Source organism: Anoplophora glabripennis, unplaced genomic scaffold, assembly GCF_000390285.2.
Source record: "Anoplophora glabripennis isolate ALB-LARVAE unplaced genomic scaffold, Agla_2.0 scaffold270, whole genome shotgun sequence".
Lineage (NCBI taxonomy): Eukaryota > Metazoa > Arthropoda > Insecta > Coleoptera > Cerambycidae > Anoplophora > Anoplophora glabripennis.
The window spans coordinates 275,336-297,014 of record NW_019416411.1 but is presented as its reverse complement, the minus strand read 5'-3'; the positions used below and the strand labels follow the sequence as shown (position 1 = coordinate 297,014).

At 34.5% G+C, this 21,679-nt stretch overlaps 1 protein-coding gene across 2 annotated transcripts in view; it reads left to right on the top strand.

The window, feature by feature from the left end:
- The window catches only part of LOC108911219 (LIM domain only protein 3-like), a 104,228-nt gene that overhangs the window by 63,411 nt on the left and 19,138 nt on the right, over positions 1-21,679 (top strand). For both annotated transcript variants that reach the window (XM_018716094.1, XM_018716093.1), the window contains exon 2: positions 15,668-16,053. In XM_018716094.1, coding sequence (XP_018571610.1) covers positions 15,692-16,053 — 362 coding nt within the window. In that variant the 5' untranslated portion in view covers positions 15,668-15,691. The remainder of the gene's footprint in view (positions 1-15,667; positions 16,054-21,679) is intronic.

Genomic DNA, 21,679 nt, shown 5'->3' with positions numbered 1-21,679 from the left:
CCTGTATTTATCTTCAGCCAAAATAAATTTATTTATATCTTTTCGAGTAATTATTGATGTCGAATACAATTTTACGGATTCTCTTTAGTGTAATTGTAAATTTCTATTGGGAAGAGACGTATTTTTCTGTATATATTTGTTCTTCTGCAACAATATGCGTTGGCGTTGGGAAAACATTTGTTGTTTGCCTGTACTTCACCCTGTACGTCCCGGAGCGTAAATAGGTAATGAGATGATAAATTGAATGAGTCTAATCCGAAATAAATAAGCGGAAGGAGGAGAAAGCAAAACAGAATGAACTAAGTGGCACTAAACGAAGTAAGTGACGGATGGGGGTAAAACAAAGAGGCGAAAAGTCATAACGGGGAACGCGAGCGAGAGAGACGGAACGTAGACGGAACAATATAACCGTGAAATTGATCGCCTTCTTCGAGAGACCACTGAGCTATTTCGAACTGGCGATGTTAAGCAAATCCGAGTGATTGTATATGTCGATCAATTCTGTGTTTCTTTTCAGTTTTCGAATTGAAATTGCCGTTTTATGGCCGGGCGATATGAAAAAAAAATTGAAAGCTATCGGGCAGGGCGGGAGCCCGTGGGGGCGAGCGGGGCGACGGTGATATGTTGCTTATACCCGCCGGATGTAAACATCCTAATAAAATAGACGTTTGCGATACGTCCTCCGCGTCATGGACGAAGTTTGTGCACGGGAATTACTGGTTTTACTTGCAACTTAAACGTTATTTATGGTACTGAGTCTATAAAGAGGTGGGTGCATTTAACAAGTTACTTTATCATTGTAATGTACAGTATTCAATGAAATAAAATCTGTATGGTTCTTAAGGAGGTATATCGGGGTCCGAGGGAAGTGAGGAGCGCAGGGGGAGTCCTATGCTTTTCTTACGGGACTAAAGCCCGCTGCCAATTTGAAAAGAATAAATTCTTTTGAAATTATTTGCGATAAACATTATCTATATAGCAAAGAAATCTACTCATATGCACATATCATACATATTGACCAATTAACAACATAAAAATATCATATTTAAGTAGTTTTAAATTATATTTAATGAACGCATAAAGACTATATAGATCTGGCAACAGCGCTAATAATTGACTAGCAGTTGTACACACTTCGAACCTACAGACCTCGGTCATCGGAGATATTTCGCGTCAAATTCGGGTAAAGATGCGTACGCGTTCAAAAATGTATTGTGTGTAAACTATGTACAATATAATTATTATATATAGCAAATATATCGTATTATCCTCGCGGAGATTTGTATCCTTTATTTAAAATCCGTAAATCATGTGAACCGGTAAAACAACGAGAATTATGTTAATTTAGTTCTAAAGAAATGAAATGACACTCGCGCCCATCTCTCGTCCAAGTCAAAGAAAATGTTGGATGCAATTTTGAAGGTTCTGTGATAGAAATTACATTATTACTCACTGTTCGTGTTTTTAATCTCTATTTTAGTAATGTTACAAAAGTTTTGCAACTATAACTAATTTTTTAGATATAAAGTTTGCTGAGAAATATTTATGTTCCTTTGTTATTCCGTACAAATGCTTTTATCTCAAGTATTACTAATTATATTAATCAAGTAAAGAAAACTTTATGTAACCCTAAATATTGCTGGGTAATGATTACGATGTTTTTATAAACCATTAAATATATTAAAAGGATTTATCAACTGTATTTTTTATTCCAATAAATATATCACAGCTTCCTAGTCTTTTTTAATTAATCTAGTTTTTTAAAAACATTACAAAAAATCATCTGTTGTGGATAATTTATTGTTGATAACAATGTACATGGGATTTAGGAAAAATGTATATGTTTGAAATCAATTTCGTTTTTATCAAGTCTTTCAAATGTATTCCCTCCTTGCTGTCAGCTGATTGCGACGTTGCCACATTAATCCTCAAGTCAGACAGAAATGCAATTATTGGTTTCTGTTTCTAATTAATACAGCTGTACTATGTTCAAAACTTACATTAGTTTTACATCAAAAATAAGATAATACTGTGTACTATCTATGGAAAAGTTTTGTTTCACAATTTCTACATTTTTTTCTCAGTTATGGGCAAAAAAGAGACGCACCGTCCATCTTCGCCATATAAACCCATGTTAAAATGAACAAATTTCAACAATATCTCAAAATCTAGATTCAAAAAAAATTTCAAAAAAATATGACGCACACTGGGTAATACGCTATATAAATTTCAAGTACATCTGTGCATTTGAGTAAACCCGTTATACCTCCTTAAATGGTAATATTATGGGCTTATACAATGGGGTTTTTCTTAAGAATGTGAAATTTAAAATAATCGATGAAAGATGATTTTCATTAAGAATTCTCCTAAACTACATATTTTATGACAACCCCGAACCGATAGGCAGTTTCTCAAGAAATTTCAGAAGAATTTCTTGCAACAATTGTGGAACTTCCTCTCCAATTACAATATGATGTGGTGCTGCGTGTTAGTGTCCATGGATAGAAGAATACAAGTAGTAGTAGAGTACAAAAATTCTTTCACCAGTTTTTAAAACTATTTGTCGGTCACTTCACGTATATTTATACTCCTGTACACACTATTATACAGGGTGTTTCAAAAAGGTGTCAAAAAACCTAATGTTATCTCGTTGATACCAAAAGACTTTGATATTTAAGTATATATTAAGATAGCGCAAAAAATTATTTGAAACAAAGTATCTCTTCTGATAAGTGTTTACACACGATGTAGGTGAAAATTGATTTTGTCCACAACTGTGTGATAAAAGCTCTATTCCACGCATCTAACCTAGCCATGCAATGTCATCTGTGCCAGGCTGTGAAGAACAGTGAAACAAATGAACAGAGCTGTCACGTAAGAGATGATCGGATCTAATTGTCTTTTGACATTTGTTTTGTTTGCGACGAAATTTTGATTCAAGGTTGTTGAAATGGACCAATGTTCCAAGAATATGCAGACATACATCTTATTTATGGCGAAGCAAGAGAAGCTGAGTGCTTTCCGAATTGCCGACATCCTTGCCGAATAACATTTTCGTCAATTCATCGTCGGTTAAGAGAAAATCGCAACATCAAACCAGATGTAGGAAGTTGATATCCACGGACTGCGCGGACAGTGGTCATTGAGGAACAGGTTTTGCATCGAACTAAAGAACAACCTACCACAAACCGTTATGAACAATTACACAGCCACACAAAAAAGTCTGTACTTTTTATGCGACATATGTTATCCGCAGTATTTTTGCCTCCTGATCACGAATCCGGTGTAAGAATTGAGCTATCACATCAAAGGAATTTCCTAACCTCAAAAAACAAGTAAAAAATAGCAAAAAATCACGAAAAAGTGCTAGGAAAAATACAAAAATTTTTGTTTCTATATTCAAATGATCATTAGTATAGTTAAGACCCCGCCGAATGTGAATCCGCGGTTAGAATTGACGGTTCTTTTTCTAACTTCAAAAAAACGGGTCAATTCAGGTCAGATATCACGAATTTTCAAAAAATAATATTCGCGCCAAATTTGGTATCCGGGGGTTTTCAGGGTCGTTGATCACGGATCCGTGGTCAATTTTGCAAAATTCAAGATGGCAGATCCAAGATGGCCGACCAAATTTTGAAAAACAACACATTAGCGTCAAATTTGATATATGGGGGTTTACGGGGTCGCTGATAACCTTAACCATGACCTAGAAGTCAAGCTTGAAAGTTCTTTGAAGGTCAAATCAAGTTACGAAATAGGAGAACCTAGCTAGTCAAGGCAAGATCTCTGATCCGACCAGACAAGGCAAGATCTCTACGACCTGGTCACTCAAGGCAAGATCTCTATGACCTGGTAAGTCAAAGCAAGATCTCTATGACCCATTCTCACAAGGCAAGATCGGTATGACCGGTCCTGTCGAAGATATCTTGCCTCGACTGGTTGGGTTATAGCGATCTTACGTTGACTGGCCGGATCATAGTGATCTTGCCTTGACTGGCCGGTTCATAGAGATCTTGCNCGCCAAATTTGGTATCCGGGGGTTTTCAGGGTCGTTGATCACGGATCCGTGGTCAATTTTGCAAAATTCAAGATGGCAGATCCAAGATGGCCGACCAAATTTTGAAAAACAACACATTAGCGTCAAATTTGATATATGGGGGTTTACGGGGTCGCTGATAACCTTAACCATGACCTAGAAGTCAAGCTTGAAAGTTCTTTGAAGGTCAAATCAAGTACGAAATAGGAGAACCTAGCTAGTCAAGGCAAGATCTCTGATCCGACCAGACAAGGCAAGATCTCTACGACCTGGTCACTCAAGGCAAGATCTCTATGACCTGGTAAGTCAAAGCAAGATCTCTATGACCCATTCTCACAAGGCAAGATCGGTATGACCGGTCCTGTCGAAGATATCTTGCCTCGACTGGTTGGGTTATAGCGATCTTACCTTGACTGGCCGGATCATAGTGATCTTGCCTTGACTGGCCGGTTCATAGAGATCTTACCTTGACTAACCGGGTTGTAGCGATCTTGCCTTGATTGACTGGGTCATAACGATCTTGCCTTAATGGGGCTGCAAATAAAGTTAACTTGGTTTGACATTCAAAAAGCCTTCAAGCTTGACGTCTAGACTATGGTCAAGGTCATGATCGTATGATCTTATCAAACCATAAAACTTTGAACCAGAATCCTTCGTCGTAATTGCTTTCCCCAAAAACTGTACGGTTGACCTTTGAGTCAAGGTCAAGGCCCCCATCGAATGTCCCCCTCAGAACCCTACAAAGTTTTTCTGGAAAGTGCTTCCCTAAGAAGATATTGCAATGCGTTATTTAAAATAGGACACCCTGTATATCACATACTTAGGAATAGTATTTCATAGGCGTAATATGGGAAATTAGGACACGAAGAAATATAATTGACGAACTCCATATGCCCTGAAATTTTATTTTTAAAATATCCTAATAAATTACCTTGTATCTTTAAAGTGAAAAATTTATATAATTTTGTGAATAAAAAGTATATTTTACTCCATTTGCATAATAACCTTAATTAAGCGCTTCTTGTATAGTTCATATTTTAACAGTATCGTAATATCCACATTTTATTCTCTAAACGACTAAGCACTCTTGTGAAGGTTTAATTAATATAACTATGCAGAATATATCCAGTACTGCCACTTGGCGCATCTACTTTTTGAATAAAAAGGGGCGATAACTCCAATGATAAGGACCGAATCGTACTCGAAAGTAGCCGAAGAATAACCCTGTTAATTAAGATTGTCACTTTACTGTACAACGCCGGGGTAAATTTAGGTTTTTAATTATTTTTGTTGAGCATTTCCTCAGTTAGTTCATTATATAAAATTTAATTAAGTTTCGTCGGCCCTAATTTAACGCTCCTAATCAAGTATAAAGTTTTTTCGTTTAAAAGAGCTGCTCATTTCAAGGCAGAATTGACGTACGTGCTCGGAAAGTTAACTGATTAATTTTTTAATGGCATCCTTTATTTAGTCACTTCACTTCTGCATCTCTACCCGTTTTTTATTAATAACTTAATTAATGTTTTTTATTTGTGTGGCTCGTTTCAAAGAAGCTCAGTTTGCATCGAAGCGGAGGCTCGTGCAAAATTTAACGATTTCGAAGAGCACATTACCACTACACTGATGGAAGTATCGCTTGTCTAAATTTCTTATGGACTTATATACAGGGTGTTTTTAAATAAAGTAGCAAAAGTGGTACCAGTGAATGTAGAGCCACAAATAAGAGGATTGAAGTAAAAATACCTTATATGAAAGTTGCACCTCTGAGGCGATATACCCTCTTAAAGGAGGGGATTGAAATTCACATTTTAATTTTTCAACCACACTGCAATATTTTATTACAAATTTTTTATATGAAGCAAATTATTTATTTAAAAATATTTTTTGGGAAGACTGATTTATTGCGCAACTTTTTTACCTCTTGTAATTTTTCGATAAAACCGATAGTTTTCTAGTAAAAAAATTAGATGCGTCACAGTTCAGTAAAGGCGTAATTGCGAAAATTTGTAAAAATAAATTAGGCGGATGTCATAACAAATAAATTGTTATTTATCATATTAATAAATTGACACTTTCTGTCAATAAGCTGGTAATTTAATAACAACATTAAGAATAATTTGCTATTAATTAATGAAAAATGTTTGATAATTTATGACTATGGGACATGTATTAAGTAAAGTTATTTATCTGAAATAAAATTTAATACAAACGAAAAACAAGAAATGCAAAATTAAATTTAAAGAATATTCTTGAAATAATTTCCATTTTGCTGCAAGCCTAATACGTCTGTTGAAGTTATAACGCACTCGCACAAACAGTTCTTGGTTATTGCAAAGGTCATCTGCTGCCTGAAATATTCTTAAGCGTAATTCTTCTAAGGAGGCAACAGAAGTGACATAAACAATATTTTTTATGTGTCCCCACAAAAACAAATCCATAGGCGTTAGGTCAGGTGAACGTGCAGGGCAACAAACAGGGGCATCACGACCAATCCAGCGATTCGGGTAATTTAAATTTAACGGCAAGTGTATTATGTGCAGGCGCCCCATCGTGCATATACCACATCACCTGACGTGTAGCGAGGGGTACATCCTCAAGTAATTTTCGTTAAAAAATCTAAGGTACTCGGCCGCTCCAAGCCTGTGTCGAAGAATAAAAGGACCTACTGGAGTATTTCCTACAATTCCCATCCAAACGTTTAAACTGAAATTATGTTGACATCTTGAAACAAATGAGTATTTTTTTCCGACCATGAATGAACATTATGAAGGTTTACTGCACCTACTCTAGGAAAATTTGCTTCATCGGTGAAAAGTATATTCATTAGGAAATTTAAGCCATGCCTGGAAATATTAATGTATCATTGACAAAAATCAACGCGGTTAGGTAAATCAGGGTCATTCAATTCTTGCACGGATTGATGGTGAAAAGATTTTCATGAGCTACATTCCACACACCTGGACACTTGTCTTGTGCTTGTACCACAGTCTTGTTCTAGATGTTCCAGTATGGCTTCTTCAGTTTCAACAGTTCGGACATAACACCTTCATCCGGTAACCTCACGATTGGGTTGAATTTTACCAGTTTCGCGAAGCCTTCTTTCCACCGAGGCCAATGTTTGTCTATGAGGTAATCGGTCGGTTTGGATATATGTGGTGGTATAATCTTACTGCAGCGTTACTATTTTTTCTGGATTCGAAAAACACTTGGAGCATGTCGACATATTCGTCATTGGTATAAATATTATTGGCCATAATTATTCTGATAATAAATTAATCAATTGGTACTAATTATTGGTTGACAGAAAGTGTCAATTTATTAATATGATAAATAACAATTTATTTGTTTGCCATCCGCCTACTTCATTTTTACAAATTTTCGCAATTACCCCTTTAGTGAACGATGCCGCGTCTATTTTTTTTTACTAGAATACTATCGGTTTTATCGAAAAATTACTTATTAAGAGGTAAAAAAGTTGCACAATAAATTAGTAGTCCCAATAAATATTTTTAAATAAATAATTTGTTTCATATAAAAAATTTCTAATAAAATATTGCAATGAGTTTCACTCCTTTATAAAATACGCCAATGATCGAACAAATATTGAAAAGTTGTCTCTTTATTAGTAGGATGCTCATACCAAGTTTCGTGTCTAGCATTCCTCATGTTAAAGAAAAAAATTAAAATGTGAATTTCAATCTCCTCCTTTAAGAGGGTATATCGCCTCTTACTTTTGGTTCTACATTCACTGGTACCATTTTTTCTACTTCATTTAAAAACACCCTATATAATTCGAGGTTAGGTTTTTGCAGACTTCCGTGGCAGTTGTCATTGTTTGAACAATTTGGAATTTTGGGACTACTCATATAAAAGAAATCAAATATAAATATTGGTTCCGGAGTTCCTGGCAGAACGACGGATATGTTGCATGAAATGTTAAGAAGTATAAACCGACGATGTAGCAATCATCTCGCAAATTATTCAACCCTATTCCAACTGATTCAAGAACGTCCTAACTTTATTGACTTCCAAAAGACCACACGCTGAGCATACCTCTCCGACCATTAGTAAGGGCAGTTGGACCAGTTACCCGATACATGTTCACAAAAACGCTGGATATTTGATCGACAAGATCAAGAACTAGATCCAGATGGTTTCTTATTGAGCTTGATATGACCTTCTTCATAAAATAGCAATTTAAAGAAGCTCTAGAGCAAGCTCATCGCAACAAATAAAGATGAGAATTTAGTAGATGTGTTAAAAATATGCACCAGATGAGATTTCTTTTCCTTCAGGAATGAATTTTGTGAACAAATTGAAGGAGCATCTGTGGGTTTACTCTTGTCCCCAGCTCTGCTTTTCAGAAGCCAACCCTGAAGTCAGCACCTCGTAAAGTCGAAGTTTTGGTTCAGAAATGTTGGTGCATTTATCATCTAGCCTCATGGTTATAACAATATACAAGGAATTCTGGATGACAATAATTGAATACGTTCGAACATCCACTCCTCAGTGGAGTTGGAAGAAAATGTTTCGTTCATGGATGTTATTATCCAGAGGAAAACAGAAGATACCCTAATGCACAATGGTTACAGAAAATCAATCCTCATGGAACGCTGAGTCTCGTTATCATCTGCTTCAGAAACAAGGTATTTGCGTGCCCCGGAGCATTTGGACTTGTTTTTACTATATCAACACAATCACAATACTAATCAAGAAAGTTGCGCTCCAAGGTCTCGTATACATCATACTAAGACATAACAAAATTGCCAGTGTAAATGTATTTTTGAAGCTTCCAATAACGACTTTATCAATCCCCCACTTTAATATTACTGTGAGGAATTTGCATGAAACTAGATAAACAAAAAAGTGATTGTGCTTTTCACTTTTGAAGAATTTAATTTTATATAACATCTTATTGTTTCACTCTTTTGAATGAATTCATTTCTTAATAATATTTATTTATTTTTGCATTTACATATATTTAGAATAATGCAATAATATTCATTAATGCTAGTAAAATATCATAAACGTCGAAACGACCGATCAGTATGAGGATGCGGATGTTGAGAATAATGTTATCCTTAAGAATGGTGATCCAATAACAGAAAGTTGGTTTTGAAATATCCACGAGACTAATTCAGAAGATAGGATATAAGATACAGATCGATTGTTAATTTCGTTCGAATTTCCTCTTGGTAATTCTTTTTTCAATGAGATATCGCTGAAAAACCTAAAATAATTACTTGAAAACAATGGAGAAATAATGAAAAATAAAACTGAATCACATCAGACTTGAGGAGAATTTTCAATAAAAACAATATCACTAAAACCCAATAAAGTGAGTAATATCGTGAAACAATAAGATCCAGACCACAATCCACAATAATATAAAGTCAAATACTAAATTGAATCCAGAAAATTATTAATGAAACACAACAGACAACGGTTTTCAGAATTACTTTTACAGTGTGAAATGCGAAAAAACGTTGTAAGTGTTTACATAATTACTATTTTACTAAATAGTGATAAAAATATTAGAGATATATACTTATTAATGTTACATTAAACTATGTTGACTACAATCTTGTTTAAATTTGGATTATTCTGAATTAATATTGTTAGAAATGATATTATAATGCAATGACTAAATTCGTTTCGTTTATTTCTTTGAAGTCTAACCAAAACTTGAGAAAATATTATTATCAGAACAAAATCATGTTTATTCTTTAATAATTATTAATAAAAATAGTTTACAGTAAGAAATTTAAACTCGGCTAAAGAAACTAACGTATAGTTTTTCTAGTCCTATATTTCTTAAATGATATCAAACTTTTACTAAAAAAATTATTGGTTGCAATGAAAATATGACAAAAGGTAATGTCTTTTTTGTTTCTCAAAATTTATAGGCACAATTCACATTTTTTTTGTTACGCATAGATTTTTCATTTCATTGACCGTTTGCTGTTAATGATTCTGACACTATTTTCAAATTTCGTTGGTCATTTTGAAAAAATAAAAAATTATTTGTGTCAACATTGTAGTAAGATCCAGATTGACTTCTACGCATTAATATCTTAGATGAGTTTAAATGTATCTGTGGATGAAATAAATGAATCGAAGTTTCCGAACTATGCCGCGTTTTAAAATACCACGTTTTCTCATTCCACCGTGTAGGGTGGAGAGAGTGCTGCGTCCAGACAAGGAAAGAACTACGTATAAAAGGATTTCAGGGATCGTAGTAGGCTTTCAATTAGTTTTTTGATTGATTTTGTAGCCGCCAGTAGCGTTACTTAATTGGCAGCGTTGATTACAACCCAAGCCCCCTTTGATCTTCTCCAAATATAATTGGCATGTTAAGATTGATTATGAATTTCGTTAATCGATTCTGCAACTGCAGATATTGAATTTGTAATCAAGTACTTTACTTAATTGAACCTGTTTTCAATCCTAAGTCTTGAAAGTAAAATATAATTAACTAATTGCCGAAGTTGGTGGCGAAGTTGAACGGGCTCGCTGCGTCTTACAGGCCCGGATGTTTAGAAACTTTTTGTTTTGTTTACAAAATAAGAGAACGATTCGTTGCGGATATTTTGCAGCGGGCTCAAAAAAAAAACGTAATAATCGATAATGAGCGGATTAGCATCTGTATTATCTTAAGGAGCTTTACTATTTACACAAATAAATAAAAACAAGCGCAAAATAATTGCATGTACAGCATGTTCTTTAGGTACATATATTAACTTTAAGGAGGTATTCCTTGAATCATTTTAAATCTCAATGAATAAGAAACCTAAATCTACTGGTTTTCGAGATACAGGATGTTGAAATTAAAATTTTTTACAAATATGACTGATGATTTACGTAAATTGATAAAACTTGGAGTAGTAACCAGTGGTGGAATAACTTGCGTTGGTAAGCGTTAACGGTTAGGTATTAATAAGTGGAATATAGTTAAATGTCAGTTACTGTCAGTCTCCCTGGTCAACATCGCCAACTTTTATTTATTGCGCCGTCCTGTCAAGGTGGCTGCATACTTCCTTTCTATGAATATAGTTGTAATTCAGCTAGTCAGAGGAGTTGAACCTGCCCACTTATCCTTAAGGATTTAACGATAGACGCATTAAATTACATCAATTGAAATTAACTGGCAACTCCTTTAATCTGCTTACAGACTCGCAGTAACACGTTTATATTGAAGAATTCTTTGTTCAATTAAAATCATATAACTGATCAAATTAATTTTTTGATTAGTTTTGGTCCCATCATATCATTATTGACTGACAAAACTCGAGTGTTGCTAGTTTCATTTTGTCTCGTAAAAAGAAATAAAATTTTATCTTTGTGATAAAATCACAGTTCCTTGTACTATTGTATGGAATAAACTTTCTTTAACATAACCGTTTATTATATGGTGTTTCAGATACTATTTTGATGCAGAAAAAAAATATCTTAGGAAAGTATGTAAATCATAGCGAAAATTAGATTTTTGGAAGTATGTACTGCAAGATACGATCGTCTTGGTCCTGTTTAGAGGCCTCCTTGGCCGTTGTAAAGCACGACTTTAATCTTTTATTTATCACTGAATTAGTCGTTCACAATTTATTAAGTAAATTTCAATTTTCTTGGTACTTGCGACTACACCAGGTCTGGGTTAATGAGTATTATGGATAATTAATGTTGATTCTAAACCATTTTCTGTGATGCCTTTGAATATTCCAGTATCGGTAGAGGTAAATACGAGGCCCAGCGAGAGAATGAGCTTTTTGTCGATAATTTAACGTTTTCGAGATAATTAACTAGCAAACGGTAAAAAAGGCGACAAAAAACGAACTCGATTTTCTTCAGCCAAATCCAGAGAAATATGGTGATGATCCAAGAGATCATAGGAACTGAATTAAAAAAGAAATCCTTTTAGAAATTCAGCGGATACAATCCCTTTTACTATACTATCTCAGTTCGTTATAAAGATACCAAACCTCTTTGAGATTAATATAAAAAATAATTCTGCCCACAGTATCAATTAATTAAATTGTCGACACTCAGCTAATGGTGCACGATTTAAATTTCCATGGTACAATTTAAACAATTTATCCAACAAGCTTCGATTGACTTCTATTAAAATATATGTAGGTGCTGTTTGTTAGAAGCATCTGTGCTAAAAAGTTCGACCGCTTATTTATTACACGTCCATTTTCATTAAATCGATTACCGATTTTTATGTATCTGATTTGATGTAGATAAAATCTACATCTATTAAGGATAAACTTTCCTAATTCTAGTTTATGTGGGCAGCCCGAACAATTTAACTAATAAGAATTGGCTATTACTTTATTAGAAATAAGAATAACAGGAATTGTAATAACAAAATGGACTGGACAGACCAGTGCGGTACGGCGCTATTTCCGCAAGACACAAGCCACAAGCCACCTTCCGTTCCCAGTAAATCTCAGTAAATCTGAGGTTTAAGAACCTATTTTAATCGTTAGTTAAGTGTAAAGTTAGATTAAAATAATACCTAAAACTAATTTCTTCAAGAATTTATTAAGAAAAAGGACATAATGTGAAAATTGGAGTTAGATGACAATACATACAAATTTGTAGAGAAGACCAATTGTAACAAAAATGGTACTCGCTTACTTAAAATATTTTCTTGTAAATTTTATCGGATATACTCATCTAAATTTTCGCGATGGCTTCTCGGTCCACACGAATTCTCTAATTCTCTATTTAGCCTTGCTCTTTTGTAATAGTTGCGACATATTTTCTGTAAACATATTAATATTTTCATTCGTAATCTGACTACGGTCCTGTTAAACCCCGTGCCTCACTAAGCCTATTGATAACTATCACAATGGTAAATACAAAATAACACGCATTTAAAAGACTCAATTTTGAACAAAGATTTTCACTTAACGTGTGGTGGTCGCTTTCAATGTCCGTCCACTACCAATACAAATTCTCTAACATCGTTTATATTCTGGCTCAATTATTATACGAGTTGTCCACTTGCTCTGCGCAACATGATGTGGTATCAACACGATGGGGCTCCGTCACATGCTGCAAGAGATGTGGTAAAATGGTTAGACCACCATTTTAATGAAAGGGGGATAAGTGGACGCGGCCCAGTGGACTGCTAGAGCGCCAGATCTTAATCCACTGGATTATGAATGTTGGAGCAGAATTATGAATGCTGCATGTCAAATTCAAATTATTGAAGACCTTGCTGCAGTTGCTAATTGATTGATTCGACATCGAAGTATGCTCTGTGGCTGGCAGTGGATTATTTTTTATTTATATAACCCTTACGCTGATTAAATGATTTTGTGTACATAACCTAATGTAAAATTTGCAATGTATCTTTGAAGTCGGTCAACCGTGCGTCATTTTTGATTAAAATTGGATCAGACTCTTAATTTTTTCACCTCCTCGGATAAATCACCCTGTATACGTATATTCTATACTCACGTAGAATGAATATGAATATTGATCTACTTTTCGGACAACTGACGACTACCAAAGGCAAGTAAGCAAGTTATAACTTTTAAAGTAACATTCGTTTCAACCGACACCGACAAATATTATAAATTCCAGCTGATTATTACAAAAACAGATTATTTCGAAGGAAACCGTAAGTAGTTTAATATTAACATAATTATCGAAATCGATAGGGCCACTGTGCGTCGTTTGTGTCAAAACTACGGCTAGTTAGTTCACCTATATCGTCCCTTAAGACGCCGCCACTGAAACTGGACGTCGTCATCAATACTACTGCGTCCTATCACTATCTATTCTGTAATACACTTAAAACGCCCTGCATATATCAAACATCTGCCCATTATCCAAATTGACTGCTGTAATCAAGTAAAAAGAATTCAATCCACTTCCACATACATTCATATTTTTGTCCGAAATCGTTCTTTATGGTTTTCTCAATGTATTTCTTTTCCCTGAAACATTTAATTCTGTATCCAGGAAGAAATAATAACTCGTAAACATACTTATATTGATTGCGGTTTGTGGTGTCTCCGATTTACGTACTAATGCGAGGTCTAGATTGATACAATGGAAGGCATCATATAAGTTAAAAATAAAGTTATTTATACAGGGCGATTTAGTAAGAACGTACCGTAATCTTACATTGATAGTGTGATTGAATGTTAAAAAGTAAGTTGATTTTTCTTATGAATGCTGTCGTTTGTTTCCATGATGCAGTGTGTTAAATTTAATTATAGATATAAAAAAATTTTATTGCATATATCTTCAAAAGTATCGTATTGAAACAGATTTTTTTTTAAATGTACCACTGCACTGATTATCTACTATTTAGTTTATAAAAATTAAATACACATCTATTTAAACAAAAACAAAACATAGGTGAATAATGACTGGCGGGTCTACTTCGAATTATTGCGATTTTATACGAAAAAATAGTAATGTTACACTGTTTCAATATGCATGCAATATTTTAAGTCATATTGGAGAGACAGATAATCATTCCTCTACGCAGTCGTAATTTTTTTAGATGTACCTACCAACTAATCAATTAGCTCCAGTTAATGAACTTAGGAAAAGTCTGTCCTATATTTAAGAGAAGAATTATTTTTTCAGGCAGAAGTCAAATATTTATATGAATATGTTTTGATTTAAAATAAAAGTTGTAAATAGAAGTTAGAAAATTTATTGGGAAAATAAATAGCAAATGAAAATAAAATAAATGAGTTAAAATTTATTGATGTTATAAGAATTCTTATGATTCATTCGCTCAGACGGCGTGCGTATAATTAAAATAAAGTTAAAATATGATTGAAACAAGGACGGAATTGTCCAGCGTTCTTCCACATTAACAAAGCCCCTCCGTATCTTTATAATCGTTGAAAATATCGAAAAACTAACTCTAGCGTCGCACTAGCATTTCGTCCAAAGATAGCTAACCAAACTGCACCCTTCTAAGTTGAGAAATAAAGAAGTTACTGGGTGTTCGCCAATTTCAAAAGTCACGTGACATAAAACATGACCTAGCAAAGTCCCTTCATATCTTTTTAACCCTTGAAAATATCGAAAAATTAAGTCTGGCGTCCCTCTAGCTTTCGTCCGACAATTCCAACAAATCAAACCGCATCGCATCCTTCTAAGTCGAAAAATAAAAATTTTACGGACTTCGCCAATTTCAAAAGTCACGTGACTTAAAATGTGACCTAAAAAAGCCCCTCCATATCTTTTTAACCGTTGAAAATATCGAAAGATGTACGTTACATTTGAAAAGAAGGCACTATCTTCTCTTGGAAGTTTAGATATTTTTGAAAATCTGCAAATGCCAATTAAAAAAAAGAACATCAAATAACACCAAAGTACGTTCCAAATTCGACAAAAGTTTAAGAAAATTAAATAATATACAGGGAGTTTGAAGAATGAAGTCAGGTAATGTCCAGAACAAGACACCCTGTATAATAAAAAATAATTTAAAAATGCGATTTGTTGAAACTTTTATTTGAAACACTACACTGACACACCAGAGCTATGGAAGAACCCATCTTAAATGAGGCAATGTGTATTTTTCTGTGCAAATATTTCGTGTACTTTGAGGAGTTAGCTGGGAAATATGTTATACTTTATTTATCTTTTCCATTTCAGATAAAGTCGAGGCCTAACGGCCCTATGATGACGATGGACGTATCCAAGACAGAGGCTGCGAAGCCCACTCCAGGTCAGGCTCCCCAAGAATGCGCTGGCTGCTGCAAACCCATCACGGAGCGTTACCTCCTCAAGGCCCTGGACATGTTCTGGCACGAGGACTGTTTAAAATGCGGCTGCTGTGATTGTCGGTTAGGTGAAGTCGGTTCGACCCTGTATACTAAAGCTAATTTAATTCTGTGCAAAAGGGACTACTTAAGACTTTTCGGCAACACCGGTTACTGTGCAGCTTGCTCGAAAGTGATACCGGCCTTCGAAATGGTCATGAGGGCAAGAAGTAACGTGTACCACCTCGAATGCTTCGCCTGCCAACAGTGCAATCATAGGTGAGTTTTCAATTAAATATTAAATTATTTAATATTATTAAATATTGGCATTGAAAGGAAAAAATATTTAGAAGTTAATATACAGGGTGTTCTACAAGCTCTATAACAAACTTTGGCAGATGCTAGCTGGATTAATTTCGAACATTTTTTCTTATATCAACATATGTCCAATTCGTTTTTGTTTAGAAGTTACAAGCATTTAAAAAATATATAATTTCATATTTCAATCAAAGTAGTAGTAGTTTTGTATTGACGTGTTACATTCGTCTCACTGCTAAAATGTACAGGGTTAGTCACTATAACCTGACAACTTATTGTGAGTTTATTATTAAAATCACAAAAAAAATTTAATACAAAAGTTTTAGCTTTTTTATGAATTTTTATATTACAGTATTAGAAAAAACAATTGAATAATGGAAATCACTAAATTAAAGAAAATATATTTTTTTAATGGAATACCCTATATCTATATTAGTGCTTCGTTAAATTTTTCTCTTTTCAAAAATATAGAATATGTTACTTTTCGACATACCTATTTCAGTTTAAAACTATTTTTGGAAAAACAGGAGGGACGTTTATATCTGACGCATCGCAGTGGCTATGGAAAAATCTTTAATTTAGCGATTTCCAAGATTCATTTTTTCTTCTAATACTGTATTATAAAAAATCATGAAAAAAGCTAAACCTTCTGTAATAAAAACTTTTTTGTATTTTCAATAATAAACTCGCAATAAGTTGTCGGATTATAGTGACTACAAAATTCGCATGCAAATAGATCAAGACCATTTCAGCAACGTTTCAGTGTCAACGTTTGGGGTAGCATTTCCAACGATAATTTAGCAGCCTCTATACGATCGTTTAAATGCAGACCTGTATAGAACTGTCTTGGAAAATAACCTTTTTGATTTCATTGATAACGTAGGGCTTAATATTGTTCAAAATGTGGTATCAGCACGATGGTGCACCACCATGTGAAGGGAGACAAGTAACTGCTTGGTTAAATGATCATATCCCGAATAAATGGATAGATCAGCAAGGTCTAACAGTATGGTCGCCGCGTTCTCCAGATCTAAATCCTTCGGACTTTCACTCATGGGGACATATGGAGCAGCTTGTCTACCATGTTCAAGTCAGCAGTTACTTGAAAGAATTCAGAGCTTGGAGTTTAGTAATTCTTCAACAGTTTTCGGAGAACTACAAACAAAATAAACGCTACTNCTAGAGGGACGCCAGAGATAGTTTTTCGATATTTTCAACGATTAAAAAGATATGGAGGGGCTTTGTTAGGTCACGTTTTAAGTCACGTGACTTTTGAAATTGGCGAACAGCCCCTAAAATTTTTATTTTTCGACCTAGAAGGGTGCGGTTTGGTTTGCTGAAATTCTCGAACGATATGCTAGAGGGACGCCAGAGTTAGTTTTTCGATATTTTCAAGGATCAATAAGATACGGCGGGGCTTTGTTAGGTCACGTTTTAAGTCACGTGGCTTTTGAAATTGGCCAACAAACCGCAAAATTTTTATTTTTCGACTTAGAAGGGTGCGGTTTGGTTTGCTGGGATCCTCGAACGAAATGCTAGAGTGACGCCAGAGTTAGTTTTTCGATATTTTCAACGATTAAAAAGATATGGAGGGGCACTGTTTTTACCAATTGGATTTCCAATACAAACAGTTTTAAAGCCAGAGCTTCGAGTTTGGAGAAATTTCGTCAGTTTTCGAAGACCTTCAAACGAAATAAACGCTACTACAAACAACTACAAACGATTTTAAAGCCAGAGCTTGGAGGTTAGTGACTTTTCGTCAGTTTTCATGTAACTATAAACGAAATAGACGCTACTACAAACAACTGCAAACGATTTTAAAGCCAGAGCTTGGAGTTTGGTGACTTTTCGACTACTACAAACAACTACAAACGATTTTAAAGCCAGAGCTTGCAGTTTAGTGACTTTTAGTCAGATTTCATGTAACTACAAACGAAATAAACGTTACTACAAACAACTACAAACAATTTTAAACCCGGAACTTGGAGTTTAATAACTTTTCGTCAGTTTTTGAAGAACTACAAACGAAATAAACGCTTATACAAACGATTTTAAAGCCAGAGCTTGGAGTTTAGTGACTTCGTCAGTTTTCAAGCAACTACAAATGAAATAAACGCTAGTACAAAGAACTACAAACGATTTTGGAGCGACAGTTTGGAATGTAGTGACTTTTAGTTAGTTTTCGCCGAATTACAAACGAAATATGTGCAACTACAAACAACTTTAAACAAATTTAAAAACATAATTTGACGTATAGAAGTTATTATACACAAATAAACTTGAAATTAGAAGCGCTTTCTAAATTTACCCATGGCAAATTTTTAAAGTAGCTCTAACGTTTTTTCCTTGCTACTATAAACGAAAATTCGTTCACTACAATCTACTACAAACGATTTTCTATAGGAATCAACCATCAGATTTAAGTGCGGTTAAATTGGGGGGATGGGTTTTTTTATAGGCCATATAACTTTTTTCTTGAGCTACTACAAACGAAAATATTGTTACTACAAACAACTACAAACGAAAATCTATAAGAATTTTAAAAAAATTTTGAATTTTTAAAAGTCGGGTGCCAGGTTCACATAGACATAGGCTGGCCGTTCTCACGGAACAAAATATTACCTGAGTATTCTTAGTCAATTGCACATTGACTTTGTTTAGAGTACATGGTATTTCAAGTTGTTTGTGTTTAGCTTCCTCCCTTCCAAACGCCGCTACGGCTATAATTTTATGGATTTAAATGGTTAGATAAAGGATTTATAGTAGAGAAGCCGTATAGGTATACAAAAGCGACATGATCGCCCTCGCCCGTATATAGAAAATCCGTTTTCATATTGAGTTGATATGGCTGTAAATCATGCGACTACAAAAGCGATTTAACGGGCATAAAATGGCGATACTAGTATATAAATCACGGTGTTAAACATTACGAATGAAAAACTAACCGATGTACGTCATAACTCTACACTGAAAAGCTCTAATGTGTTACTGAAAACTACTTTTAAACACCTGCACGGTTGGGGCACTTCGCGTACCATCCGAACTTGCTGGTTTGCAGGTGCTTATTGGAATCAGTTTCCTATGCAACACTATATTTATTTAATCTTTATGCAGTTCTAATGCGCAATACAATTAATTTATGCCAAAGTATTAAAATGATGGAACTGGAACTGCGGTAAGACGCATTACACACTGGATATTCTGTTTTATAGTCTGTTTGGAAATGAAATAGAGTAATAAAACCCCGAGATAAGAACCGGCCATGGGCGTGGTAATATTTCGTTTCAGGTAATTATCGGGTAACACTAATGCTAACAAAAATGACAGGGATTGGAAAATCGACTATCTACAGACTTTTAAAGGAAACAAAAAATGAACAAGATACTGTAAATCCCCCAAAATCATCTACAGGGAGGTCAAAAGTCGTTATAGATGATTTCTTCAAAAATGTCATTCGCAGAAAAGTACACTCATTTTATTTTAAAAAAGAAATACCAACGCTAAACAAAATTTTAAGTGAACTTTCAGAGGACAACGATTTGCCAAAAATCAGTAGAAGCAAATTATGGGCCGTCTTACGAGAGTTGAATTTTTGCTGGGAAAAGCAGAACAGGAAGTCAGTTCTTATCGATAAAGATGAAATTATTTGTTGGCGAAGATCCTACTTAAGATCAATTAGAAAATTCCGTGACGAAGGGAGGAATATTTATTATCTAGACGAAACTTGGGTCAACGAGGGATATACTGTAACAAAAGTATGGCAAGATAAAAATGTAAAAAGTTTTCGACAAGCATTTTTGGATGGACTTTCAACAGGGTTCAAGGCACCTTCAGGTAAAGGGCGAAGATTAATAGTGACACATATAGGTAGTGCCAGTGGTTTTGTAGATGGCGGTTTACTTTTATTTGAATCTAAAAATACAGGTGACTATCACGAAGACATGAACGCAGATGTTTTCGAAGAGTATTTTACACAGATGTTGGATCTTATTCCTCCGGGGTCTGTAATTGTCATGGATAATGCCAGTTACCATTCACGGCAGACCGAGCGGACGCCTACGACTGCTTGGAGGAAAGCCGATATAATTCAATGGTTATCCGGAAAAAACATTTCTTTTGAAACAAATATGGTGAAAAAGGAACTTTTGACACTTGTCAATCTTAATAAAGATCAGAAAAAATATGTTATCGATGAAATGGCAACAAATCGCCAAATAACGGTACTACGGTTACCACCTTATCACTGTGAACTTAACCCAATCGAATTAGTCTGGGCGCAGGTAAAAGGAGATGTAGCGCGAAATAATACGACGTTTAAATTAAGTGACGTGAAAATTTTGTTAAAAAATTCCTTGGAACGAGTAACTGCAGATAACTGGCAAAGATGTATACATCATGTACAAAAAGAAGAGGAGAAAATGTGGGAACTCGATAATTTAATTGACGTTACTGTGGAACCTATCGTTATCAATCTAGGAGACGAAGATAATTCATCAGAATATTCAGAGGATGAATTTTAATATACCTACTTTTTTATTTTCTTTATTGTACATTTATACAACACTACATTTACTCACCATAATTTGAATTTTCAAAATACATATATTTTTGTGTGGAATAAAAGTCTATTCATTAAATTTAAATAAATATTTTGATAATAATATTGAATAATTTTATTTGAATTACTAAAAACCCTCTTAACCCGGTTATGATGCTTAAAGTAGCCTCATGTTTTGAAATGCTGTTTTTATATTGTTTACTTATAAGAGAAATGGACCGAGAAATTGAAGCGGCATAGACAAAGACGGATTGTCGGGGATTAAATTTTAGCTACCTGCTACAATTTAGTACAGTCCGATCGCACAAAGTTTTTTTAAAAGTACACCTCATCCTATACCGATAATACATAATATAAAAATATTGAATATAAGCACCAGTACTACATTTATTTACGATAATAAGCTTTTATTACTCTCTTTCATTTCTAAACAGACTATAGTGGATATTGTCAATGTTACAATAGTTAACCTATGCAGGTGTGATTCAGTAATATTGTCAAGCTTTTTATAAGATACACATTACCAAATCGCTCTTTTCTTTAGAAAAAATTCAGTTTCAAGAATTTATTCAACTAATGACAACTGCCACGAAGCTTACAACCCAAATTATTTGACTCTATTAACTCATCAACTCCATTTAAACTTCAGACATCTTCGGATTGAGAACTACCACTACTTCTTTATTCTTTAACTATAATAGAAAAACACAGCTACACGAATGTTAGAAACAGTATTCACTGATCTTTGAAATTGAGGTTCCTACGTGGCGAGCCAGTTGCATTGGTGGAATAAATGCGACCCAATCAAGTTCAATACAGCAGCGCACATTAAAGTGAGCAGAGAGTTAATCCGTATGCAATGACAAACGGCCCCAATATGCAATTACTCATTACTTACACGCTGTGCTGTACACGCTCGCTCATTATATTCAATTGACCTGTCACTCCTAACTTATTTCCCATACTTTACCGAAGGTTATACTTTATTTTTAGAGACGTGTGTGCATGCTGGACGACGGGCCGGTCACC